The 26,202-nt window shown below is 40.9% G+C and overlaps 1 protein-coding gene across 14 annotated transcripts in view; it reads left to right on the top strand.

Moving 5' to 3' along the window:
* Positions 1 to 26,202, top strand: part of LOC310664225 (uncharacterized protein) — a 170,504-nt gene that overhangs the window by 28,217 nt on the left and 116,085 nt on the right. For 13 of the 14 annotated variants that reach the window (XR_014504815.1, XR_014504816.1, XR_014504817.1 and 10 more), the window contains exons 4-5: positions 20,609 to 20,741; positions 23,954 to 24,065. Coding sequence is in view for 4 of the 14 variants with exons in the window: in XM_083413099.1 (XP_083269225.1) it covers positions 20,609 to 20,741; positions 23,954 to 24,064 (244 nt within the window). In the remaining 10 variants the exon portion in view is untranslated. Of the gene's footprint in view, positions 1 to 7,684; positions 7,700 to 20,608; positions 20,742 to 23,953; positions 24,066 to 26,202 lie in introns of those variants that run through there. The other variant, XR_014504824.1, reaches the window with a different exon arrangement.

Below are 26,202 nucleotides of genomic sequence, written 5' to 3'. Positions count from 1 at the left end.
CTGATTTAGGATTGATTTCCTTTTTGCCGCTGTTCTTAATACAGCAGACAATACAGTGTAAATGCAACACATATTTTTCACTTATATCCAGGAGTCTCAATGTGGCCTCCCTGTGGAGGTGCACAAAATTTAAAGAGAAGTGCAATTTCTTTCCTTTTCTTTTCTAATCCCTTCATGATTTTTATGTCTATCAGGGTTATGAAACTGGGTACAGAACTTCACAGTACAGCCCTCATGTTTTATGCGGTGTAACACCCATGCACAGCAATCTGTGGCACTGAATGCATGATGAGTCATCAAGACTTTGCCCAGCTAGTACCTCTCATCTCATGACTTTGCTTTAATGTCTAATAAATGGCATACACTACATTGCAACACAAGTTTGCCATGTAGCTGAAGCACATAATTGTGTGCAATGGCTCCCCACAAAATATTTCTATTGATGGCATCATTTCAGATTGTGAGTAGTGGCAAAATTCACAGCATTGTTCAAAAGCTTGCTCTTGGATCAATTTAAAATTAAATTAAATTAAATTAAATTAAAATCCCTGTATTTTTAAAAAGCAATGGCTGTGTTTTTTGTTTATTGGTTTTTTTAAACTCTTTTCTTATAACCTTCAGAGATACAAGTGCTCTTTGGGGGGGACTTGTGGTCTAACATGCAAAGGAGCAAATTGCCTTTTTTGTGTAGCATCCTTGGCACATGGTGCTGGGCTAGAACTGAAGGGTAGCAGTGGATTTATTAGGTTAAGTATTTCAGAAGGTCATAGCTTGGCATCTTCTTCTTTCCAGTTCCTTATCTCAGGTGAAAGGCTTTTTTACAAAATGTAAAAAAAAATAAAAATGTGTGCCTGGTCAAGATAGGCTTTTACTCATTGTAGAAATAGATATTTCTAAATATAGCTTAAGCATTTGCAGCACAATGCTAACTATGCTTACTCAGAATGAAGACCTACTGAATTCACTGGGGCTTACTCCCAGATATGTGGGGTGCAGCCTTCCTTCTTTTGATATGGTTGCTTGAAGGACAGGTTTCAAAATGCATGCAAGTTCATGGCCAGAACTGGCCATCCCATTTAAAAATAAAAATGATCTCACTGGATTGTCAACTCTGCTTGCAAAGATGGTAGAAGAAGAAGAAGAAGAAGAAGAAGAAGAAGAAGAAACCAGTCTGTCAGTCGTCTCTCCACCCACATCTCTTACAGGCCGCTGCCTGTCTTTTTTTCACAATGAAGCCATAGTTGGAATGAGCACAGTCAAGATCATCATTAGGTGATTTCATGAGCTCTCCATTTCCAGCAGTATCATATGTGGTGCTGGGCGAGGCCACCCACATAGCCCACTGTTGTGGCCTGGTTGCTCTGTTGAAAGAAAGTTATAAAGTCAGCTTTTTGACTTCTGCCAATGCATCCAGATGATTTCAATTTGCTAAGGATCTAACTGTAGCATTAGTCTGACAAACCTGTGCCAGTAGGCAACTGCATTTCTTCTGCAGCAATTTTAGAACTCAAGGGCTTCATTTGGGACTGGGCAAGGGAACAGTTATCTTTACAACAATCCATTACTGAGCTGGCTCCTTAACTGGCAAGTCCATTAAGTAACTCCCATATATGCAAGTGTTTATTGTGGGGCTTCATTGCTCAGAATCCTTTAACTGGGAATCCAACTGATTTTTACTTTTTTTAGAAAAAGAGAGATGTTAGGACAGCAGCCTGCCTTTTGCAAGGGAGGGCATCGTGTGGAATCCATTTTGAACTGCAAGTGAGGCTACTCAGAAGTACGGCAACATGCTGAAGTTGAGTCAATCAATTACCAGTCTAGTTTAGCAAGTGCCAAAAGTATTGACCCTACACTTAGTATAGTGTTCTCCAAAGTACTTAAAAATCATATATGGAGGGTAGTATTACCATAGAGATCTATTTTTAACCAGGTTTTGGCAGTATGGTCTCCAAGCTTGAAAAGCCCTCATGTGCTTCTAAGGCAATCTACTGATCACAAACATTCTAAGTATTTTAAAGGTGTTTCGTGGAAGAAAAAATTGATGCTGTTTTATTATGTAGTAAAAGGGAGGAAATAGCCCTGGCACTTGCTGTGATGGTGTTTAGCAAGTTAACCATCATCAGGAGCCCAACCTCATATTGGCAAGAGTTGCATGTTCTCAGACTTTCCATCTATTAGCTGCCATTTTATTAGAGAGAAAAGTGCGGGGAGAACAAGTCGCTTCTCTTTCCAGACATTTAGACTGTTGTATGATTGTTAATCATCAGAGGAATTCAGGCCTTCAGAAGTTTTTCAGATGTCTCTGACAGCAGAGTGCAGTTTAGAAGAGACATTTCACATCTAAGTACTGTATATAGTTGGAAAAGCAAACACCATTACTCATGCCATTCATTAGCTTGCTATCGAAAACACAAATGCCAGGGTCTTGTGCATACAAAAAGACAAGCACCCCGGATTAGACCTTAGGGTCATTGGTGGGGGGAAAGGAAGAAACGAAAGAACTTCCACCAACATTATTGCCAGAGAATTGGGAAACGTTCATCCCGCTATGCCATTATTTGCAATTGTATACTAATTGGGGCTTCCAAATCTCCATCAATTAAATGGAAGGTGCCCAACTTCCCTCACACACTGTAATCTCATCTCCTGACTTTGCTTGTATTCTGGTCAGCAAAGCCAACTGTGACAGCCAAGCTCCTTTAAGAGCTGAGCTGGAAGGAACAAGGGGTGTGGGCCAGAAGCAGAGGGAGAAAGTGGTACAGCTTGAGCTAGAAGGTTAATCATGACGGAGGCCTGTCGTATGAAAACTCAATAATACATTTGTTGTTCACAACATTTTTTAGCTTCTCACACAGAGCTCACTCCCACCAACCTGAATGGCCATGAAAAATTCATGGCGAAAAGTCTATCAATGGCTGCTAGCCATGGCTATCATGCTCTTGACCATCTGCCTTGAGGGTTGAGGAAGTATGCTGCTGAATACCAGTGATTGGAGACCTCAAGATGGGAAATCATTCTGGTGGTCAGATCCTGCTTACAGGTTTCCCACAGGCACCCGGTTGGCCGCTGTGAGAACAGGATGCTGTCCATTGGCCTGGTCCAGCAGGCTCTTCTTAAGTTCCATAAAACAAAAAACAACACACTGGCTGCAAGTTTGAGGGGGTCCTGAGCAGGGTCCTGAGCAAAGTATCATCTGGGGGGTGCTGTTTTCTGTCAGGGGGCCCTAGTGCAGTTATGGTGGCAATGCTCTGTCTCTTTAAAATACTTTTATTTAAAAAAAACTTACCTCATTCATTTTTTAAAATTGCATTTTTAAAAAGTCAGAGGTGACTGTGCTGGACTCTACGGGAATCTACAGACTTTATATTGACTTGAATGAGGAGAAATCTGGTAAGAAGGGCAGGCAGACTGAGGTGGATGGAGCGGAGCTCTTTCACCCTAATGGACCAGCCTCCACTGTTTCTACAGTGGTACCTCAGGTTACATACGCTTCAGGTTATAGACTCCGCTAACCCAGAAATAGTGCTTCAGGTTAAGAACTTTGCTTCAGGAGGAGAACAGAAATCGTGCTCCGGCGGCGTGGCAGCAGCAGGAGGCCCCATTAGCTAAAGTGGTGCTTCAGGTTAAGAACAGTTTCAGGTTAAGTACGGACCTCCGGAACGAATTAAGTACTTAACCCGAGGTACCACTGTACTGCCCTTCTGCAGGGGTTATGCAGAAGGGACAAGCTGGGCTTCACTGTTGCTGTTTCCGGTGAAGTCCTGCAGTGTGAGATAGTCCTTTCCTTTCTCCCCAAAGTTCTCCACATGAAGTGTGTTTTCTTAACTATGTACCCTAGGCTTTTTGCAGAAAAGACCCTCAGCATCTCACTGCTGCCACCAACTTTTGAAAAAGCACAACAGGAAGAGAAGGAAGTCAACCTTCCTTCTCCTTCAATTTCCAGGAAGTGTGATAGGTAATGTGAGGGAAAGGAAGGGCATGCTCTCTTCTGTCTTTACATCATTTTCCTCCAAGAATTTTTGCAGTTCACACTGAAATAGGAGGAAGAAATCATTACATGGGGCTTGGGGACCAGGACAGGAGCACTCACAAAAACAGAGGGAATTTGGAGAATTTGTTTGCAGTGTTTCTTTGTTTTTAAGAGAAAAACCCTGCACATTACTAGTTACCAATTTACTTGTCCAGTTCTGGTTTGTATTTAATGTACCTGAGATATTTTAGCTTCAAGTTCTGTTCCAGTTCACTTGTGTGTTGGGTGTGTGTGTGAATTTACCACCCTCTGAACAAGTTGCTGGGTTCATGTTCAGGTGTGGTTTGTCTCTCTGATTGTAATTATGTCCTGTCTGGCAAATTTCTTGAGAAAAACTTATTAAATTAAGAAAACCACACGTAAACAGGAAGAGTGGGGCTTTCGCTACCTACAGATGTTATTGTGCTTCACCGTATCACGTCAGTAAAGAAGAAGCTGTAACTATGAACTCTGCTTATTATGATAGCTATTAGACTGGATGGGGAAAAGAGATATATATATCTCCCAGAAATATCTGTTTTGATCTTCTAAGACAGGCAACACGAGTCCAGCTTTGGAATTGTTTATAAAGTAATCAGCATTAATTTGTTCTGTTCAGGTTTAAATTATATACCTTGGGCCTTCCTGACAGGACACCGCCATAGCAATTGCTGTCAAATGCAAATTAATTTGCCAGCAGGATGACCGTCTCCTTCATAAATTATTCATAGGGTGTCCTTGCATGTGACCGCAGCTCCACGATCTCTATATTTAAAAAAAAAGCATTGAGGGATCTGACAAGACAGCCTGCTGCCCATGGAAGCTCATGCCACAGTAAGCCAGCGTGGGCCCAATCCACCAGGGCAGCCTCCTGCCCTAGGCCCCACCCAAATGAATGGGAGTTACATGAAAAGCTCTTCCTCGCAAAAGGTGCCATATCACACCTTTCGTCTCCAAGCGCTTTAGAAAGTGTCTGATAAGGAAGGATTTTATGTGATGAGCTGTGTAAGGAATAATGCCTGAAATATTGTTCAAAGTATGTTTCTTATTGACACTATTTTGGTCACATCCCCCTTCTCCTTCAGCAGCAATAACCGGAATACTATCAGAAAGGGGGATAGGCCATTGCATTTATTTTTTCAAATTCAGAATTGATGGCCCGATTTACATTTGTTCTTTTAAAGAATCAGCCTTGGCAAACAAGCGTTAGATTTCAGACATAATTCTGTTATTCAAATGGGAGAAGAGTTTGATAGCTATGCTAATCACTTTTATCTGAGAAAACATAACTAATAGCTTGGTTTACATTTGCCTACATTTATGAGCATAATTTTAGCACATAATTTTATTGCACCATAAAACATAATACTGCATTAGCCTGCTCTTAAAAAAAGAAAAAAAGAAAGAGAAATGTACCTTCAAGTGATTTGCGCAGAAACCTTCACACTGCATTTAAATGACAGTGTCATTTTTAAAAGTTGACCTGTTTGCATTAATGCAAAAGGCTCTCTTGTAACAATTAACCATTTAAGTCCATTGCACACAGACATATTTAGCCAGAATGTTTAATATCTTTATATGGCCATTGATTAAACAGGAGCATTTTCAGTCTGTTATTCTTCAGCCATCTCAAACTGAATGAAGCTTTTCCTCACCACTTTCCCTACCCCACTTCAGAACATTGGAGAATGTTTCCGAAAGCCTTTCTTGCTATACACATAAGCTGCAAAAATGAAAGCAAGACTGATCCACATAGAATAATTTTTCACCACCATGGACCTGCATCCAGTGAATATGTATTTGCTGGAAATATCATAAAACAGAAGTAGAGATCATGTTTTATGATTCAAGTGGGTCAGCCATTTCCACTGAACATTCTGGTGTGTGGATAAGGAGAAAATGTGCTAATGAGAAATCCATCTGCAATAACGTACTTGAACATTTTGTCTTGGGAAAGGTCAAGTAGTGAATATACTTTGAGGATTACTTTCATGGGAGGACAAATATATTGATAAGTCCCCTTAGTCACACAAATCCCACTATTATTGCTGTTGTTGCCATGCCATAAACGCAGCCATTTCTGAAAAGGCTACTCTGATGTTTGGGAAGATATTCTCTCAGTGTCCCCAGCTCTGGATTGCTAATAAATATAGCCATCCAATCAAATGGAAATAAATGGGGAAATCCTTCACATGGCAATGAGCCATTATGCTTGGACTCTTATGGCAGAAAGGAAACAAAACACCTCATGCTTAGTACTACCAGTGCTCATGTAACCATGTGATAGAAAATGCTAGCACGTGCTAAGCAGTTTATCATATTTACCATCTCTCTCTAAGCAGTGCTCCCAGACCTGTTGATCACAGGCAAATACAGTATGTGCTGTTTGTTTATATAGAGAACCTGCTTCAGGTGATAGCAGTAGTATGGCCACATTAACAGGCTACATCTCCAAATCTGACCCACCTTTGAATTAGAATTAATCACCAGGTATTTCAAACCCCACCTGGATTAATCCCAGATGTATATTTAGACCCCTTTGTGAAAGTTTCTATTTTGATCACATTGTAAATTCCTGTCCAACTGCTATGCAAACATTTGCTGAAGGGACATGATTGTTCTAATCCAGTTTCTCTTCCCGATTTCCTAGCTGTTCCTTCATCACAAGGCTAACTTCAAAGAAACCCTAGAGATTAAAAATCTTAATTCACATATACTCTCATGGGGTCTGAACTGGTGGTGCAGGCCAGGAACTGTATCTTGGGGTCCTATGGATAACTCGATCCAGTGTGCAGCGGTTGTGGGGAAAAGCAAATTCATTGCTAAGGATCATTAGGAAAGGAATTGAAAATAAAACTGGCAATAGCTTAATGCCATTGTACTGCAGTGCGACCACATTTGGAATATTCTGAACTGCTCACCAAACCTCACCTCAGAAAGAGTATTGTTGAGTTGGAAGAGGTTCAGAAAAGGGCAAACAAAATGAGCGACTCTTCTATGAAGAAGGTTGCAGCGCTTGGGACATCTTAGTTTAGAGAAAAGGCAAATAAGGGGTGACATGAGAGAAGTGTGTAAAATTATGCATGGCATCGAGAAAGTGGCTAGAAAAAAGCTACTTCCCCTCTCTCATAATGCTAGAATTCGTAGACCTTGAATGAAGCTGAATGTTGGAAGATTCAGGACAGATAAAAGAAATTACTTCTGCACACAGTGCATAGTTAAACTATGGAACTTGCTCGTACGGGAAGCAGTGATGGCCAACATCACTAGATGCCTGTAAAAGAAAGTTAGACAACTTCATGGAGGAGAGTCCTCTCCCTCCATAGTGTGAGGCAGCAATGCTTTTGAATACTAGATACTGGAATCCACAGGGTTATTGTTGCAAAAATAAACAGATGGAAATTATTCATTTATGTGATGAGTAATAATGACCACGGCTGGTGGGAGTCCAAAACATCTGGAGAGCACCAGGTTGGCAAAGGCTGCTCTAAAGTAGGTGGGAGGTCTTGTTCATCTCAGTTGGTATCTTTCCCCTTAACTTTCCCTCTTTTTGCAGTTTACTACTGATAAGCAGGATGGAAGAAGGCTCCCTTTTAGGTGCTAGTCACAGCTGAGTTTACCACCCCAACCAAATGTGAATTGTGCATGGAGACCTACAGCAAAGCACCCACATATTCAGTATGCCGCAAGGTAACTGCAGTCTACACCAAATATCAATTTAGCCAACCACTTAGTGAACAGCATGCAAATCATCCTCATGCTTGGGGTAAAGACAAAGGGGGGGCATTGGTAAGTTGTCTTATATGGGGAGAGGGAGAGAGGGAGGGGGGAGAGAGAGAAGCAAATTCAATAACTTACTCCCAGATAAGTGTGCATAGGGTTTCAGGCAGTTACCAGGGACTGTCATTCCATCCCACCCCAACTCAAATTCAATGTGTCCCTTTACAAGATGCATATTTTAGCCATACTAGCCTGCATATTGATAGTACCAAGCACTTTGTTAAATCTTTACAGATTTTAGTGGATTCATCAAAAATAAATAAAGGCAATGCATTTGGCATCTTTGGGTTTGATGGTGCTTGATTTCACAGGCTCTTGATTTTGGTAGTGCTCCTAATGTAGGATATTGCATTAATTACAGTACTAATAGGGCTTAATTGTATAGTTATTATTCCATTACACTTGCAGCCTCTAGCAGCCTAGGGATTTGAGAAACATGCATGCCAAGGTCACTACTTAATTAGGGCTCCTTGCAATTAAGAATGAGTAAATAAAAAGCCCAAACCTTAAAATCAAAATATTTCAGGTTTCACTATATACGTATAACAGAATATGCTTATGGCTACCTAAGTTTTGTAGTGCTGGGCTGTGTTTCTCCTTCACCTCCATAAATGAACCTGAAATTTTCCTTTACATAGTGGGAGAAAACAATAATCACTATGCTTTCTTTTTTCACCAGCTGCATTTAGTTGCATTACTGTCTGTTGATAACAATATACTTGGAAGGGAATAATGACTCCAGGAAACTGTTTTTGTTTTTAAAGCAAAAAACAAAAATGCACATGTAGGGAACAGGATCCAGACAGCAAGTCAAATCCTGAGCTTCCCCATCCTCTGCAAGCCATTTCAACATTAAGTGACCTAATTTTCATTTCCAGTCCAGCTTGAATCCAAGCTGCACTGAAAAAGAAAATTGTTCCTTTGCAAGCATGGGCCAAATTTAAACTGCATCTGCAAAGGTACTTGGAGGTTTGAAGTCACTGCTGATAAGTGGTGACGGCAAATGTTGCCTTAAGCAGGGATCAGCTGCCCTATGTGATATCAGAAAAGGGGCAGGTGGGCATGGCTTGGGAAAATTGGTCATATAGGCCAAATTAGAATTCCTGCCTAATTGATGGTTATCACTTCTCTGGGTGAAGGGGCCAAGTGACATGCAATACTAAGTCACATGACTTTGTATTGCCCAGAGCTTTTCCCAGCGGGGGTAAGTGAAACAACACACACCTGAGGTTTTAAGCAAACTGTCAGAGCAGAAAACCCTCCCCTCCCCTGTAGTTGTTCAGCAGCCTCCACAACTGACCGCCCATGGAATTCTGACTTTGCCCCTCATTACCCAGTATTCAGGGGAATACTATACCGTATTGCCTCTGAAAATGGACTTCTTCCATGACTCAAACTAGGGGGGGGGGGGGAGAGAGGTACCAGTACATAAATTACATCCAGTCCAAATTTCAATGTAAGTATATTATTAACTCTTTTCCTTGCACAACTGCTTATGAGCCTTATGCTGACATAAACTGGCATCTCAATAGGGTGATGTTCAGAAATGGGGCACTATTCCACTTAATTCTGAGTATCCTGTTTACCAAACTTGTAGATTAGACTGCACAAGTAAGTTCTAATCACTTTTCAGTTGTCAACTCGTTTCTTGACGTAACCATAGCTGGATTTTAAATATATATTCAGAAAGTAAAAAGTGGTTATGTTTCTTTTTCAAAATGCAAAGTAAAATTACCCGGTGTACATTTTCTTAGTCTGATTTTGGTTACACAGCCTAGGATATCAAGGTAACAATGGGAACCTTATTCTCTCCTTTAAAAATAATGGCTGCTGATGTGACACATAATACATGTTAAAGCTAGAAATTCACTTAGCAGTTAGTAGTTCATTTGTTCTTTTAAGTCCACGTGCAGATGATGAACCTTCCAGTTGGGAAAAAGTGAGTTGCTACTGAGATGTAAGAAAAATGTACCAAAATTAGAGAAAAGGGAAATTGGGAAAGTCATTTTGTCTATGATGGGCCATCTAATTATTTCCTAAATGAGAAAAAGCACTTGCCGTACCTGGCCGATCATTCTGCACATTCAAGATGAAAAAATACTTCCTGGCATCTGTTTTCAATTTTCATTTAAAGTCAATGTATGCTTCTTTGTCTTATCATTAGGGTTAGCATAGAAACATTATTCAGAAATTGTTTAAAGTTGTGGGGTGGTGGTGGGGGAGTCATAGTTAAGCATTCATGTAGGCAAGGAAAGAGGTATGTTTTAATGTAGTCCCAGAACACATTTCAGGACCACAGAAAACATGGGAAGGGGTGTTTATGTGTAACTGACAGACACATACAGTGAGAATCCCCCCCCCCCTCTCTCTGAAAGAATTTTGCATGCCAGTATTTCTAATGAAGCTATTATTATTTATTTTTCTTAAAAGGGTTACAAATATGGGTCTTGAAACAAGAATGAACACATCACTGTATATACGTAAATCAATGGAAATTAGTCATCATTATTAACTAATGACCCATTGGTTTCAATGGTCTGCATAGCCAAAACTGGATCTCTGGCAACAATAACCTAGTTGCATAGCATTTTAAGGGGTGCAAAACCCTAAAGAGGTTTGCAGCTATGTAATCAACTTAGCATTGTGTCAGTCGGTTAATTTCCAGGTTAAACCCCTCCTGGATTCTGGTGGGGTTGCATTTGTGCTGTCATACATCCTGTATCTAATATTGCACTTTACTTAGAATCACAGAATTGGAAGGTACCCAAAGGCCATTTAGTCCAAGCCCCTGCTTAGTCCAAGCCCCAGATAAATCATCCATGACAGATGGCCATCCAACCTCTGCTTAAAAACCTCCAAGGAAGGAGAGTCCACCACTTCTCGGGAGAGTCTATTCCACTGCTGAACAGCTCTTACTGACAGAAAGTTTTTCTGTATGTTCAGTCAGAATCTATTTTCTTGTAATTTGAAGCCATTGGTTCAAGTCCTACCCTCCAGAGCAAGAGAAAACAAGCTTGCTCTATCTTCCATGTGACAGCCCTTTTGATATTTGAAGATGGCTATCGTATCTCCTCTCAGTCTCCTCTTTTTCAGGCTAAACATACCCAGCTCCTTCAACTGTTCCTCATAAGGATTGGTTTCAAGATCCTTGATCATCTTGGTTGCCCTCCTCTGCACACGTTCCAGCTTGTCAACCTCCTTCTTAAATTGTGGCACCCAAAACTGGACACAGTATTCCAGGTGTGGTCTGACCAAGGCAGAATAGCATGGAATTATTACTATCCCAAGTGCTTCCACTTAGTTGATCAGTTCCTCCCTAGTGGTGAGGACCAGGTCCAAGATCGATGATCCCCTTTTGCTTCTTCTACCTTCTTGGAAATGAAATTGTCAGCGAGGCAATGGATGTTTTTGCACACAAGTTTCATTCCATGTTGTACTGCAAGATGAGCTTTGTAGTTTGCGACTATGTATACAGTTGAAAGCTGTCACCTTGGCAAGCAGACCAGAACTGTTCCATGCAATTCTATTACTTAAGAAACTAATGACTTCATTAAAATAGCAACTATTTGTCAACAGTATCCATTCACGAGACTCATTGACTAGGAAGTCATTTTTTAAAAAGACACAGTGTGCAGATATTCCACTTGCAGATTACATAGGTATACTCATGAGTAATGCCTGGTTAAGCTCCAAGCTTGTATGCACTACTTCAACATATGGCAAAAGAGATATCTGAAAGTTTTCATGTAGTCTCTAACATATAGCTTTCATATGCAGAACTGATATCAGTCTTGATAATGGCATATGCCTGGGGTACAAGTCAGGAGACATTTTGATTTTTTTTCAGCTGTTTTTAAAAGAAAAATTAAACACAAAATCAGATGTCTGGTATAACTTTCAGAGTCTTCCACATTGCTTCATTGGTTTTTTGTTGGTTTTTTTAAAGCAATAGTTAAAACATTTATATCATTCCAAACATGTGCTGCTTACTAATCTCCAGTCAAATCCATATAAGCATCTTTAGGCCCGATTTAATGAAAAATATATTTCACACATAATATATAAATTATCTACCACCCAGGAATTAATAAGGTCATTAGTCTGTTCCCTACAAATGGACTGTGTGTAGTAGTTATTTTCATCAATCGCAAGAAGCGTGAAATAGCATTTTAAAAGAAAAAGGGAATTCCCTTGATGTGTGCAACAATGGTTATCCCCAGTGCTTTTTTTTTCTGGTGGTATTCAACAATACGCAGTACCAGCACCTCACCCCCCCCCCCAAGACATTCAATCTCATGGGAAGCCATGATGTGAGTAAAGCCCCACCAGAGCCTGGCCGCCACAGCATGTGACATGCTTTCCCTGCCAGGTGCTGCGCTCTGCTGCTGGCTATGTGCGCCCTGGTCACCTCACTTGTGGCATTCACGATGGTTGGGGCAGGGCAGGTGCAGGAAGTGCTGAAGTCCCTGGAGCCAGTGCGGCAAGTGCCCCAGGTAATACGAGGACAGGGAGAGGGAGGCCACCTGGCTTTGAGAAATCGAAAAATTGGAAGGGATTCCTAAGGGTCAACTAGTTCAACCCCTTGTAAGTGGCTGGAGAGGTTGGTGCTGTGGCCAGTGCCAAAGTAAGCCTTCCTTGTGGAACCCTTCCATTTCATTTCTGGAATGCCAAAAGTACTGGATTCCCCCCCCCCAAAAAAACCCCAATTACTGTCTATTCCATATGTGTGTACATATTACTATGAACAAGGGATGCGGGTGGCGCTGTGGGTTAAACCACAGAGCCTAGGGCTTGCCAATCAGAAGGTCGGCGGTTCAAATCCATGCGACAAGGTGAGCTCCCGTTGCTTTGTCCCTGCTCCTGCCCACCTAGCAGTTCGAAAGCATGTCAAAGTGCAAGTAGATAAATAGGTACCGCTCCGGCGGGAAGGTAAACGGTGTTTCTGTGTACTGCTCTGGTTCGCCAGAAGCGGCTTAGTCATGCTGACCACATGACCCAGAAGCTGTACACCAGCTCCCTCGGCCAATAAAGCGAGATGAGCGCCGCAACCCCAGAGTCGGTCACGATTGGACTTAATGGTCTGGCGTCCCTTTATTACTATGAACAGTTAAAAATAATCAGAAGAGATTCATATTCCCTCCCTTATACCACTTAATGTGCATCTGAACCAAAGTTCTAAACCACCACCTCAGAAATCTTAAATGCCTTCCACAAATTGTGCAAAACCATCACTTGTTACAAGCCTATGACTCTTGGTGGAAATTATATGCACATTTATCCCATAGAGCTACGTGGGACATACTTCTGAGTAAACATTCATAGAATTGGACTGCATTTTACTCAATATCATTGCAACATGAGAAATTTGTCTGTACATTACCTGCAAGGAAGCCCCAAGTAAACACATTATAAGATAGTGCAGTGAGTCCCATTGAAAGCAATGTCACCTAAGCCAGTCACGGCTAACTTGCTCCATTCCTTTCACTGGGATCAAGTAAATTTAACCAGACCTGGGCTTGGAGGGGTTTGAGCAGAGGCCACTATGGCTATGTATGACTTCCTTTGATCCCTTCTCAAAATCCGGCTTTTCCGGATTTCCAGCTTTTCTGGATTTCAGGCTGTTACACATACACCGTGAAAGTTGTAACAACCAAATACTAATGCAAATGCCATTGCCTTCATCGTATAAAATCTCTGCAACTTTTTCAAATTTGCATTAAGCCTTAAGAAACTTTTTTTTTTTTTTTAGAACACATGCCCCCTTGCTACCACTACCCACCCCCTCAGAAAACCTATTTCTATGAATGAAACGAGTGCAAACAGATTGCTGAGATGGCTTTAAAAGGCACCTCTTTCTTCTTGTACGGAATACCCACTATAATTATATTTAACCTGTCAGCTCATAATTTTTTCTTATAACCAAATGGGCATTACTGAATGCTTTCTAAAAGCCCCGAAAACTGAGCACAGAGCAGTAGATCTCTCAGCAAATTCAAAACATACTATCTTCAAAAGTCGTCACTGGCAAAAAGAGGGCTATGGAAAACCCATCCAAACAAACCCAGCGTAAAACAAAAAAGCAGAGGGAGAGGTTGGCAACTCCCATGCGTTTCAGTTTAACAATTTGGTTTAAGGTTTAGCATGTTTTTATCCACGATGAGAAAAAAAAGATAAACTTATTTGGCAATCCCAGACACTTTGAAAGCCAGCATCCTGTAATTGTTTCCTCCTTCACCCTGGCAATTTCAATGAAGATTTGAAAACCTATGGCAAAACATAAAGACTTTCTCTCCGAAAGGATTGAAGTGGGGTGGGGGGATAGACTTAATTGCTATGCAGTTTTTCAACTGGTACGAAATGTGTTTTTAAAGCCCTTGGTGTGCTACTGCTCGTTCTGTTCTTCAGTCTCGATGCTATGAAACAAAACAAAAAGACAACTTTCTCTGTGCCTGCAGAGAGAGCGTGATTTTTGTTTTTTTAAAACACAGCTTGGCTTAAATTACAGTGTGAGCAGCAGACATTCTATGTAACATAGTCAACCCTATTAGTGTAGAAAGAGCCCAAGTGGGTGGCAAGCTGCTTGTGAGTCCATAGCCTCTTTGAGATCAGTTGATTAAAACCGTGCCAACCGAGATTAATACACCACTGGGAATATCCTTATTTAGTCCCAGTAAGAAATAAAAGTGATCAGAGGGGATTTAGAGCTGGCATTCTCATTAAAATAAAGGACAGAGGCTGACATCAACAAATGGTAATTCTTTGCTAGTTACTGTGAAATACACACACACATCTGATGGTAGTAGAAGAATTAATGAACATTGCTGAGAGTAAAGCAAAACACAATCCACACAGGTCTGCAATTTTCAAAATTCTGTCTCCCTTTTGTCCTGTTATGTTGTTCAAATCTTGAATGGAAACTGCAAGGAGGAAACAGGAGGTAGCTGCTACTGATCTGGCCACAAAACAATGTCCTATTCAAAAGCAGTATCTGTTCTTAATATCAGAATTACCTCTCCGGTAGAAAAGCGGGTTGTGTGGGGTGGAGTATTTGCATCAACATCAGCCCAGGAAAGCAATTATGTACTATTCCAAGAATGTAACTGAATAGACTACATAAAATATTTCTGAACATGGAAATCGTTTAGGAACTTTCTAAATGTCTTAACAGTGCACTTGGCTATGGTTTGATTTAGGAAGTAATATTTTACCTGAAGCAGTAAGTTTCTTTTTTCTTTCTCTTTAACTGCTTGAAACCAAAAGACAGTCAAATATAGCTGAGCCCTGTGCATGTTTACTCAAGAGTAAATCCCTCCGATTTTGAGGTAACTTACCCCTATGTTAAATAGGCCTAGAACTGCGGAATCAATGGTGGTGTGAATTATATATTAATTTTGCAAAATTCTGAAAAATAACTGGAACCAAGACCAGAACTACACAAATGAGATATGTTATGGCAATCTGGTGCTTGTAATGCTGAGTGTTTGCTGTATTAATTTTTAACCTATGTTAAAAAGTTAGGTGACTTATTTTCTATATCACAGTGCTTCGCTTATCCTACAATTCAAAACACGCAGAGAGATTTGGAAAAGAAAAAAAATCTCTCCCTATTAAGAGGAAAAGTGAGATTAATTCTGATAGACACAGAAATTATACATATAGGATGTGATAATAATTGATAGTACTAAGTAACTTACTGGGCCTAGACCAGGAAGCATGGATTTTTACAAGTAGAGCTGCCCTTAACTACGAACAGCAATTTGACTTCAAAAGGCAAGGCAGTAATTCTGCAATGAGTCTTACAGGTCGATCACAAATAGTTCCACAAAATGATTCCATTATAGTGAAAAGAATAAAAAGGTAAAGGGACCCCTGACCATTAGGACCATTCGCGAACGACTCTGGGGTTGCGGCGCTCATCTCGCTTTACTGGCCGAGGGAGCCAGTGTACAGCTTCCGGGTCATGTGGCCAGCATGACTATGCAGCTTCTGGTGAATCAGAGCAGCGCACGGAAACACCGTTTACCTTCCCGCCGGAGTGGTACCTATTTATCTACTTGCACTTTGGCGTGCTTTTGAACTGCTAGGTTGGCAGGAGCAGGGACCGAGCAACAGGAGCTCACCCCATCACAGGGATTTGAACCACCGACCTTCTGATCGGCAAGCCCTAGGCTCTGTGGTTTAGACCACAGTGCCACCCGTGTTCCTAGTGAAAAGGATGCAGGGTCTTTTAATAATGAACTTTTATCCTGGCAGTTGAACCTGTTCTGGTATTCATGTAAGTCTTCGCGTATTCATGTAAGTCTTCACAACACTAGAGAATAGAGATGTCTTGTTTTTCCAGTATCTTTTCCATACGATCATGAGCAGCAGGAACTGTACGCCAGGAAGTTTTATGACTAGAACCCTTAAAATGGTTTCAGATTCTGAAAAGGAGGGGAATTATCAGGGTTCAATGGTTGGTTCAATCCAAAATAGCTTAATTTAAATAGCTCTATACCAGGCATCCCCAAACTCCAGATGTTTTGGGACTAGAAAGCCCATCATCCCTGACCACTAGTCCTGTTAGCTAAGGATGATGGGAGTTGTAGTCCCAAAACATCTGGAGGGTCGAATTTGGGTGTGCCTGCTCTGTACTATCTGCTGTAATAATAATAAGTGTATGCAGAAAGAGGATGGCAGAATGTGACATCCCCGGCCCTCCTCTTTTTATATCTACAGGGGTTCAAACACCCAATTGTAAAATATGGACAACACGCATATCCAAAAGTTAGTCACAAAATGATGAATGGAATGCTGTTGTTGTCTATAAAATATATAGAAAGGATGGAATAAGTTATATTCTGAGAGGTCTTACATTATATGTCAAAGATAACACAAAGTGCAGTAAGTTATCATTATTATTTATTGATATGGAACCATTCCTGAATATATTGCACCAATGTATGTGGAACTAATTCAGCACCAGATTTAGGGCACCCTGAGACCTACCTACAAATGAGACATCCTCATGGTTGGGGCCGGTGCAGCTCCAGTTGCTGGTTCCTCCTCCTCCTCCTAGGAGAGAAAGCTAGTGGCCCAAAGGGGGGAAAGGCACAGATTAAGCATACATCTACCAGGAAGTGAGAGTACAGAGAGAGAGCATGAGAGACAGAGCGAGTTTGGAGTTGAATAAAGTTATTTGTTTTATATTGTTCCTGATTGGTTCTTAACACCACCTGGAACACATGCTGGAGCTGTGCACAAATGGCTGCTCAAAATCCTATACCTTATTTGTGGGAAGAGATATTGGGGATAGTGGAAGGGAAGAGAGAATTTCACCTACTTTTCCTAGCCTGGGGAGGAGAATTTCTCCAGTGTCTCAAGAGGGGAGGGGCGTAACCACCACCATTTGCAGGAGCGAAGCATCTTTCTTATTCCCCCTTAGCTGCTGTATCCGAAAATGGCAAGAACAGCAATTGGCTGCCAATTTACATCCTTCACAATGCCCTCAACTCAGCATCATTCCAGGGGGCGGGAATTGCAGCCATAACTGGGGGGGGGGGGGAGAGAGACTATTAAGAGAAAATTCTGCAACATAACCTTTCTTTTCCTATGGACATTTCTTAGAGTAATGTCTTCTGAGAAATTTTAGCTCCAATCCAGTACAAACTGTTTTAGAGTGCGCCGTAATTAAAACAGAAAAGCAGTCTGTAATCTGCTTTTTGGCAGAAGACAAAACAAATAGGGAGCAGAGAGAAGCATAACAGACAGGTGTGTGGTAGTGTGGAGATTGAATTCAGTGTGTGCTATGGAATGCAACGAGAGAGAAAATGTATTAATTGAGAATAGGTTAAAAAGAAGCACTGAATTCAAAGGGTAACAAAAATAATGTTTTCCCACAATTAACATTGTTATGTACCCATCTTAAGTTAGTAAAAATAAAAATTGAACCAGAGGCTGAGGTTGTGAGAACTGTGGATGGGTCAATTAACAGGGGGCAGATTTGACAATGGCTTAGTGTGAAAACAGTCTTTTCCAGGACTTGAAAAGGTTTGTGAAAATCCTCTGGTTTTTCATAACTTGTTCCTGTTTGCAGCCACTGCATTTGCGTCTGTTGTCTATGTTTGGTAGTAGCAGTATCTATGAGAGAACATGGCCCACATTTTTATTGCACCCTTGTTGTTGTGTGCTGTTGCACATGCTGCTGCACATTAGCAGAAAATTTTTAAACACCCTTGCTGTGCACTGATGTACTGATTAATGCCTGGCTTTAAAAACAATTGCAGAACGTAAAAGGCTCTTTTAAAATCCTGCCCTGTGCGCTAATGCTCATTAATGGCCTCTTTTCTTTAAGCCTGTTGCTGTACACTAATGCATATGCTAGTTCATATTAGAATACTTAAAGATCTGTTGCTGTGCACTGATGCACATAACTGTCTCGAGTTTTTTAAAACATTCAAGATACCTCAGCTGTAAACCTTTTTCTAAAAAAGTGACCCCTCTTTTCAACCACCCAAAAGAAGGTGGGGGAAGATGTTTGTGACACTCAGACCCTTCAGTTCAACTTAGTTCTAGAATATCAGAGGCACTGGGCACAACCCAGCAACATTAATTGAGAATAGTCAATACCTTTTTTTTTTAAAGGGACTTACTCCCTACTAACTTTTTTCTGGATTGTGCCCACCATATTTCTAAGTCATAGAAATGAGGTAACCAACATGCTGTCTTCTAGATGTTGTTAGGCTGCCATCATCCCTGACCACTGGCCAAGCTGGCTGTGGCTGATGGTACCTGGAAGAAAGGTAGAGATATTATCAGGAGCAATATACTATGAGGAACTATGAGGAAACATCAGCCCATCAGTGCTGAGAACTTCTTAACATTTATTTTGAGTGTCATTCCATTTGTATTGAGAGAGCACAACTGATAAGTTTAGCTTCCAGCATTCAAGTTCTGAATAAGCTACAAGAAACATACCGAAAGATCTGGGTGTCCATGGGCTCATTTCGCTGACATGTGGAAATGGAAATCCTTCTATCAAAAGAGATTTACATACTAGAGCCAAGAAAACTAGTAGTGTACATTGTGCCAAAGAGAGGGTATGATGTGGTCAGGCTTCTTAACGAGGCTTGTAGGATTTCCCCTAGAACATATTGCAGTGCCAAGACATACAAAACCCACAGCAACCCCAGAATAGAATTAAAATCACTCTAAATAAAAAGGCAAACTGAAACCTAACTTGGTGGCCTTGGTAACTCAACTGTCTTAAGTACAGCAGCTGGGAATAATGCCCCCCTCCTTGTTCAGGAATGGACAGCTGCATATCCTGGACTGGCTGAAATAGTATAGAAAAGAAATCAACTATTTCCTATATGTCCAAAACATTCATCTAGGACAGTGGTGTCCAAACATTTTTCAAAGAGGGCCAGCTTTTTTTAAGGATTGAAGTTAATGAGCTTTTTTAAGGGTTGGAATTGTTGAGGTTTTTTTTAGGATTTTACCCTAGGTAATAAACTGCCACAGGGGCTGGATTAAAACGACCGGCGGGCCTGATTAGGCCCCCAAAATGAACTTTGGCCATGCCTAATCTAGGACATATATGGACTTGCCGAAGAAGAGATTCTAGCTTGCACTCAAAACAAATTCTGCAGAATGAAACCAGTTCTTACTAGGTGCAGATTTGTAGTGCATCTGGACTACATAGAAAATATAAATACTCAGATTGTTGGTGCTAAAATAAAATGTGTGTACTCAGCCCAAAGCATGCACACCCAGAAACAAAGTATATTAGATCTGGAAAGGAGATAACTACATTAAACATTTGCAAGAAACAAGAGAGAAAATTTACCAAATCGAGAAGGTTACATGTTTTGGTCTTGTAGTTCACAACAGCTTGGAGTTCATATTAAATAACCCTGTGCATGTTTCAAGTGGTGTTAATTATCACTAAGGATCAGGTAGGAGTACTATAAAACAAAATACTTTATTTAAACAAGCTTTCTATGACTCCTAACTCCCTCGTACTCTTCCTCTGTACTTTCTGTATGGAATCACTTCCTGGTAGCTGTTCCCTTAACGTGTGACTTCCCTCTGTGTCCTTAAGTTTCTCTTCCTGACTGCTGTCCTAACCCTCTTACTTGGTCCCATATGCAAGTAAGTAGCAAATGGCTATGGCAGTCTGGTCTGCTGAATAATACCTACACCTGCATGTACAGTTCATATTATTTTCCAATCACTCCATTCATAACACAGGACAGAAGAACGTTACAATCTAAACAAATATGGGGTCTGAACCAGGTGGTTACAAACAATGGCTCTCTCGCCTTTACCATTTCACCCTATTTTTCTCACTAGCGGTTTTTTCAGATATAGTAACACTCATGCACCAGCCCTTTGAGCTCAGACTTCATGCAGATACTTTGTCTGATCAGCAGATTCACAATCTGCCCCCACCCCAATAAAAACCAGCATCCCAAACCATAGCTCAGCCTCTATCCTGTCACCCTAAACTCATACCCTTAAAATTTCCATTTACTAAGATGTCTAACTTCCTGGAGTTGTTTCTGCCCGTCTCCTGTGGTGGCCACTCTGCTGTCTTCACATCACAGCTCATCACAAAATCTCACTACAGAGAGCTGTTCCCTTCCCTCTCACCTAGGTGAAAGTAACAACTCTCACATATTGATAGGAAAGGGTTAAGCAAGGCTGAGGGATTCTTTTGTCCTTCGGTTATCTGACTCTGATCAGTACCACTAGCCAATAGGAGTCCTCCTTATGAGCCAATTAAGTAATTTAGGATTTTGGCTTCCCTTCTGAATTATCTGCCTGTCTGACCATCAGGTGCATGAATTTTCATCTGAGCCAATCAGATGCCTGTTACTGGAACACCTGTTCTGCACTGATCCTTCCCCACTTTTTTGAGCAAACAGTCTTTTGGAGCCCCGCAAGGGAACAACGGTGCTATCCTGTTGAGGTATGATTTTACAAAGGGGTTGGGAATTGAATCTGCAGAGTTTATTGTGCAGAAAGTGTGTGTGTTAACAGGAGGGTGTTCAGTATTTCTAGCAAGGATTTGTGTAGGCCACAGAGCTGTCAGGGCCGGATTTAGGTTTGATGAGGCCCGAAGCTACTGAAGGTAATGGGGCCCTTTATATGTTTAGCTGTCCTTCGTCAGCAACAAATTGTTGCTGTTTTTTGTGTTGAATATATGCTATATGGTAATTTATGGACCTAATAGGTATCTAACCAGTGATATTTTAGGGAGCAGGCTAGCGGGGGGGGGGGGCATTACTTACATCATAGGAGCCTACACCACACAAATTGTTGCTGTATGTAGGTTTTGTTTTTTTTATCTTATATTTTGGAAATGTACATTCAGGGTTTTTTTCTTTATTTATTTGGTGGGGGGGCAAGAGACTGGGGCCCTAAGCTATAGTTGTATAGCTTATACGTAAATCTGGCACTGAGTGCAGTGCTTCTCAATCGGTAGCCCTTGGATCATGGGGCACTTTTAGAGGGATCTCAGTCCCATACATTGACCATTGCCTTCTCAGTGCCCCACCTCCTAGCTATGACATAGGCTTTTGGCTGGATCAACAGCAGCACCTGCAACGGTTTGTGAGCTGAGTAAAAAGGGCGGGGGACGAGAATGTCTCCTTCCTCTGAAAAGAAAGGATCAGACCATGCACTGAAGGAAATTAGAACAAGCAAGAAAAGGTCAATATTTACTAACTTGCTTAATAAACTGGTAATGGTAAGGAAGGGGGTAAGAGAGAAAAGTTCTTAAAATAGGAAGGAGTGGTTGTAAAAGGTACGGAAAGGAGGCATGAAAAGAAAACCACAAGTTTTTTTTTGGGGGGGGAGGGCGGGTTGGTCAGTGGGGAATAAATTACAATATGAGTGTGACAGGAGAATGGGAGCAGAAATTACAGGACATGGGTAAAAATACTTTGAAGGGCATCTGGGGGTGGGAAGTGAAAAATATTAAAAGAAAAAGTATTTTCCAATTAGAGCCTCTAGATCAGCAAATTCTGCCTAAAACGGGGAGGCTGAATCACAATACCTCCAGAGCAAATGCCTATACTTAGTGTGAGGAGAGCTGATATTCAGAACTCCTTGCTACAAGGAAAACGCTGTAGTAAAGAATTTAGCCATTTCCAAAGATTAACTGGCACCACTTTCTTCTGATATCCATTAAAATGCTGATGGCTGCCGCCATTTTGTGACCAGCTGCCTTTGCTCCACCATTTTGTGACTGGTGGCCCTAAGTAATGTTTAAGCCATGTCTCAAGCAGGCCTTGAAAGTAAACAGTTTCAGAACCTCTGCAATTTTATTTAATTTATATCATGCCCTTCAGCCCAAAAGAGCCCAGGATAGTAAGCAATAACTGATAAAACTTTATTAAAACATTAAAAACAATTCCATTATAGATGCAGACTGGGAAAGAGCGCAACTTAAAAGACTTGTTGAAAGAGGAAAGTCTTAGTAGGCACTGAAAAGGCAACAGAGACAGTGCTTGTTCTGATAGTTAAAGGCATTTAAATTGTTTGTACCTGTAGAGACTAAGGATAGTGGATTAATTTGATTCAGCTCCCATTTAAGGGCCACCTTTTCAAAGTTGCACTTTTTGATATAAGAACCACAACCATTCTTTGAAATTCGCTGGCAAGAATAAAGCACTGTCAGTTTCTCCCACTGTCACTACTGCTCTTACCAAATAGTCATCCAACAGCATGGACAAGACCAGTATTACATGCTGCATTAGCAGGTAGAAAATGCAGTTACATATAATGGGACATCATAGAAGGAAAGCAAATAGTGAGCAGTGGATGGACCAACTTTTTATACCTCTGGTGAGGCTCGTATACAGCAGTGTAACGGGCAGATGTTCAACAGGCATAGCTTTTCTTGGTATAAACATTTTAACGGGAGCAATAGGTTTCTTGTTTGGTCCTAGCCTGTTGTTCAGCTGTTAATCCAACTATGGGGAAAGGATTCAATGCCATTTGTTGTTGCTGTTTAGTCGTGTCCGACTCTTCATGACCCCATGGACCAGAGCACGCCAGGCACTCCTGTCTTCCACTGCCTTCCGCAGCTTGTCAAACTCATGCTGGTAGCTTCGAGAACACTATCCAACCATCTCGTCCTCTGTCGTCCCCTTCTCCTGGTGCCCTCAATCTTTCCCAACATCAGGGTCTTTTCCAGGGAGTCATAGCCTGGATTAAATTGTTCTTGGGATTTAAAACTTTGATGCAACCTTCCACAATTGCTTTACTTATAGAGTTGAAACTTGAGTATACAGTTGAGTGCATTAAAAAAAAAGTTGAAAAGCTTGTGGGTTGTTGTTTTTTTCTTTTATCTGTCAATTAATAAGCAAAAGAATCACATTCAAAATTTACCAAAGGAAAGAGAGAATACTAGTAGAATTCTCACAGGTGGGAATACATTATTTATGCTGCATTTACCTCATTTTTTAGGTGACTGAGAAGTGTTTGTGTTCTTTCTACAAATTATTTTACCAGTGGTCTGCTTTTGTCAGCCTTCCCAGGCATCCACACTTTCTGGAAACCCCAGGTTTTGGAGTGGGTTTTCCTGGAAGTTGGGATGCTACCCACCATGTGCATAACAGAAAATTATTATAATTATCATCATCATCATTTCATTCCCCCCCCCCTTTTTTTGCTTTTAAAGTAATGCTTGCAGAAAGTGTTTGTTTCCTTTTACCTTTTTAAATAAGAAAGGACTTCCCTTAAAAACCCAACCAGCAAGTGCACCAATCATAGGCGCTTGATAGCCAGCCTTGCCAGTGCCCTACACTTCAATTACAGCCTAGGGAAAGATGACATGAAGTAACTCTCCCCACTGAGCATTTCAGATCAGGGAGTGTAGACAGCCAAAGAGACTACAGAGAGCTGGAGAAAGGTTTAACAGAAACAAAAATACATACCGTTCCCTCAACCTCCTCACAGCAATAAAACCTTAAGTTCCTATGAATGATGTAGAAAATCAAAGGCCTCTTACATGGGAGAAGGAAACTTTCAATAAAGTGGAATACAGGTTTTGGCAAAGCACTTTTAAAAAATCAAAACCTTAGAGTCAACAAGATTTTCTTAGCTTAATTTATGGGGGGGAATGGTTATCAGAAAGTCAATTCTGTGGCTACACAGTTTTCATCATTGTTACAGATTCTGCCCCTGGGAAAATCTCATGATATCCAATCTCTCATCCGTGTTTCTGCGCTGTCTTCACTGCTCACCATGCTAAGGGTCAAGCAGATGGAAGAAAGAAATGATTAAGGTAGGTTTGTTTTGTTACAATCAAATTAAATTCTAGGGACGTGAGAGAAAAGTCTATGCTGTAGTCTGAATTGGTATGTAATCCCACTACTTAAAACTGTAATGACAAAATTAACCCTGCACCAGTAGTTCCCAACCCATTATTTGTAGCACACTAGTCAAGTTACATACAAGCTACATTCTTGTGTGAGAGCCATGATAAGTTGTACATTTTTTTTAATTGTGTAGAAGAAGGAATTGAAAAACATATTGTGACATAATCAGGACTGTCATCAGGTATCCCGCAGTCATGCACCTTCACTTTTGCCCTACAACTGTCTTATCAACAGTGCACTGTTTCCTGAATCCACTCTTTACTAAAGATTATCCTCTTTTTTATGTCACCAGCTTAATGAGATGTATTATAGCCCAAGGGGTTTAATCAGTTCAAAAGAACAGACGTTACCTCTTAAGAATGCGTTCACACTTTTTGTAATAAATTACAAGGAAAATCTTGCATAATTAGAACATAAACTTTAATGAAGTTAGACCTGTAAGCAAACCATTAAAAAAAAACCAACCACATGGGTGCTATTGTACAATGTTTACAGGGTTATGCATTCACTTTCACATTAAGCACCATTTTTAAAAGATTGTAATGAGATAGTTTCCTTGTTAACATAAACAATTTCCAGAAGAACCACAAATCAACCAAAACCTAAATAAATATTTCCTAGAAAAATGAAAAATAGTGATTTCTGACAGGTCATAGAAGAGATTGTGCAGAGCAGTATAAATCTAAGCATTGGGACTAAAAACACTCTTATTTTTGATTATTCTAAAGAAGAGAAGAATGATCTTTGTTTCCAGAAACAGTAAAGTACATTCCAAAGCTGCTTTTGTTTTTAATTTACAGAAGCTCTCGATTCTAATCTACTAAGCCAACAAATAATCTGTCCACTAGTTTTCTCCCCCCCCCTTTTTTTCTGAGTCTCATGAAAAGTACACACAATTGTTGACATACGGGAGGGGGAAAATACATATTCCTTCCCTGTTATTATGAATGGATCATTTCAACGCAAGTGCTCACTTGCATAGCTCTGGAACTTTGAAATCTTGTACTTACTTACTTGTACTTACTAAACAGAAGAACCTCTATCCTCATTCTGTGAGTATCAATGGAAAAGTAATTTAACTTAATCCAATGGGGGAAAGTTAAGGTCTGTGTCACTTAAAAGAGGGGAGGAGGAAGATAGCAAGAAGCTCATTTCTGTCTTTTAAAGAAAATGTTTCATCTGAATGATGTTCAGTGGGGGTAAAAACTGGCAACTGACTGTGCAATGGGACAAACCTGGCCCCTGAAATAGTGCCATATTCTTTACTTGCTGCTTTGAGCCACTCACTCCTCAAGTGGCAGTGAGTCCTATGGAAGAGAGAAACACAAAATGTGACTAGGAACAGACAGAAGAAGAGCCAAAGGCCACCTAGTCCAACATCCCATTTCCCACAGTGGTCATCTAAATGCCTCTGGGAATCTCACAAACAAGTCACAAAAGTAACACTCCCCTTCATTGTTGTGCACAAGCAACTGGTTTTCAGAGCCATGCTGCCTCCATTCCTCGATGTAGCACATAGCCATCAAGACACCGAGCTGGTTTGCACGTAATACTAAGCCATGCTATGACTGAGTGTGAACACACAAGTGTGTGGGTTTCTGGAGAGGAGATTGTAGCTGTATTATTATTTCTCTGGTCCTGTTGCTACTGCGATCTAAGCCATGGTGTGGTATGTTGTCTGAACACAGGCTTGTGATTTGTCTGACTCCAAACACACACACTGTTACCAAGGTTTGTTCTTGGGATTGTAGCTGAAGGATTGTCAGGAGGATTAAAGCCATGAGCCTGGGTATAGATGAAACACAGCCAAACCAGGCTTAGCTTGCAGCAGCAACAGAAACGGGGGGTGGGGGTGGGTGGGTGGGGAATGCAGTAGCTGCAAACTTCTCTACATGCAAACCACCTCATAGAGTCCATAGGCAGGAAGCACTTGCTGTTTGTTGGTTCCTTAGATTTCAGAGAAGATTTGGAAGTTTCACTAGTTCTACAAGGACAGAGCCTCTTTTCTATGGTAAAGACCCTTTCTTGACCCATCCAGCCCCT

The sequence above is a fragment of the Podarcis tiliguerta genome (assembly GCF_965153285.1).
Source record: "Podarcis tiliguerta genome assembly, chromosome: 1".
NCBI lineage: Eukaryota > Metazoa > Chordata > Lepidosauria > Squamata > Lacertidae > Podarcis > Podarcis tiliguerta.
Note: the sequence above shows the minus strand (reverse complement) of the source record. Positions and strands in the feature narration are given on the sequence as shown.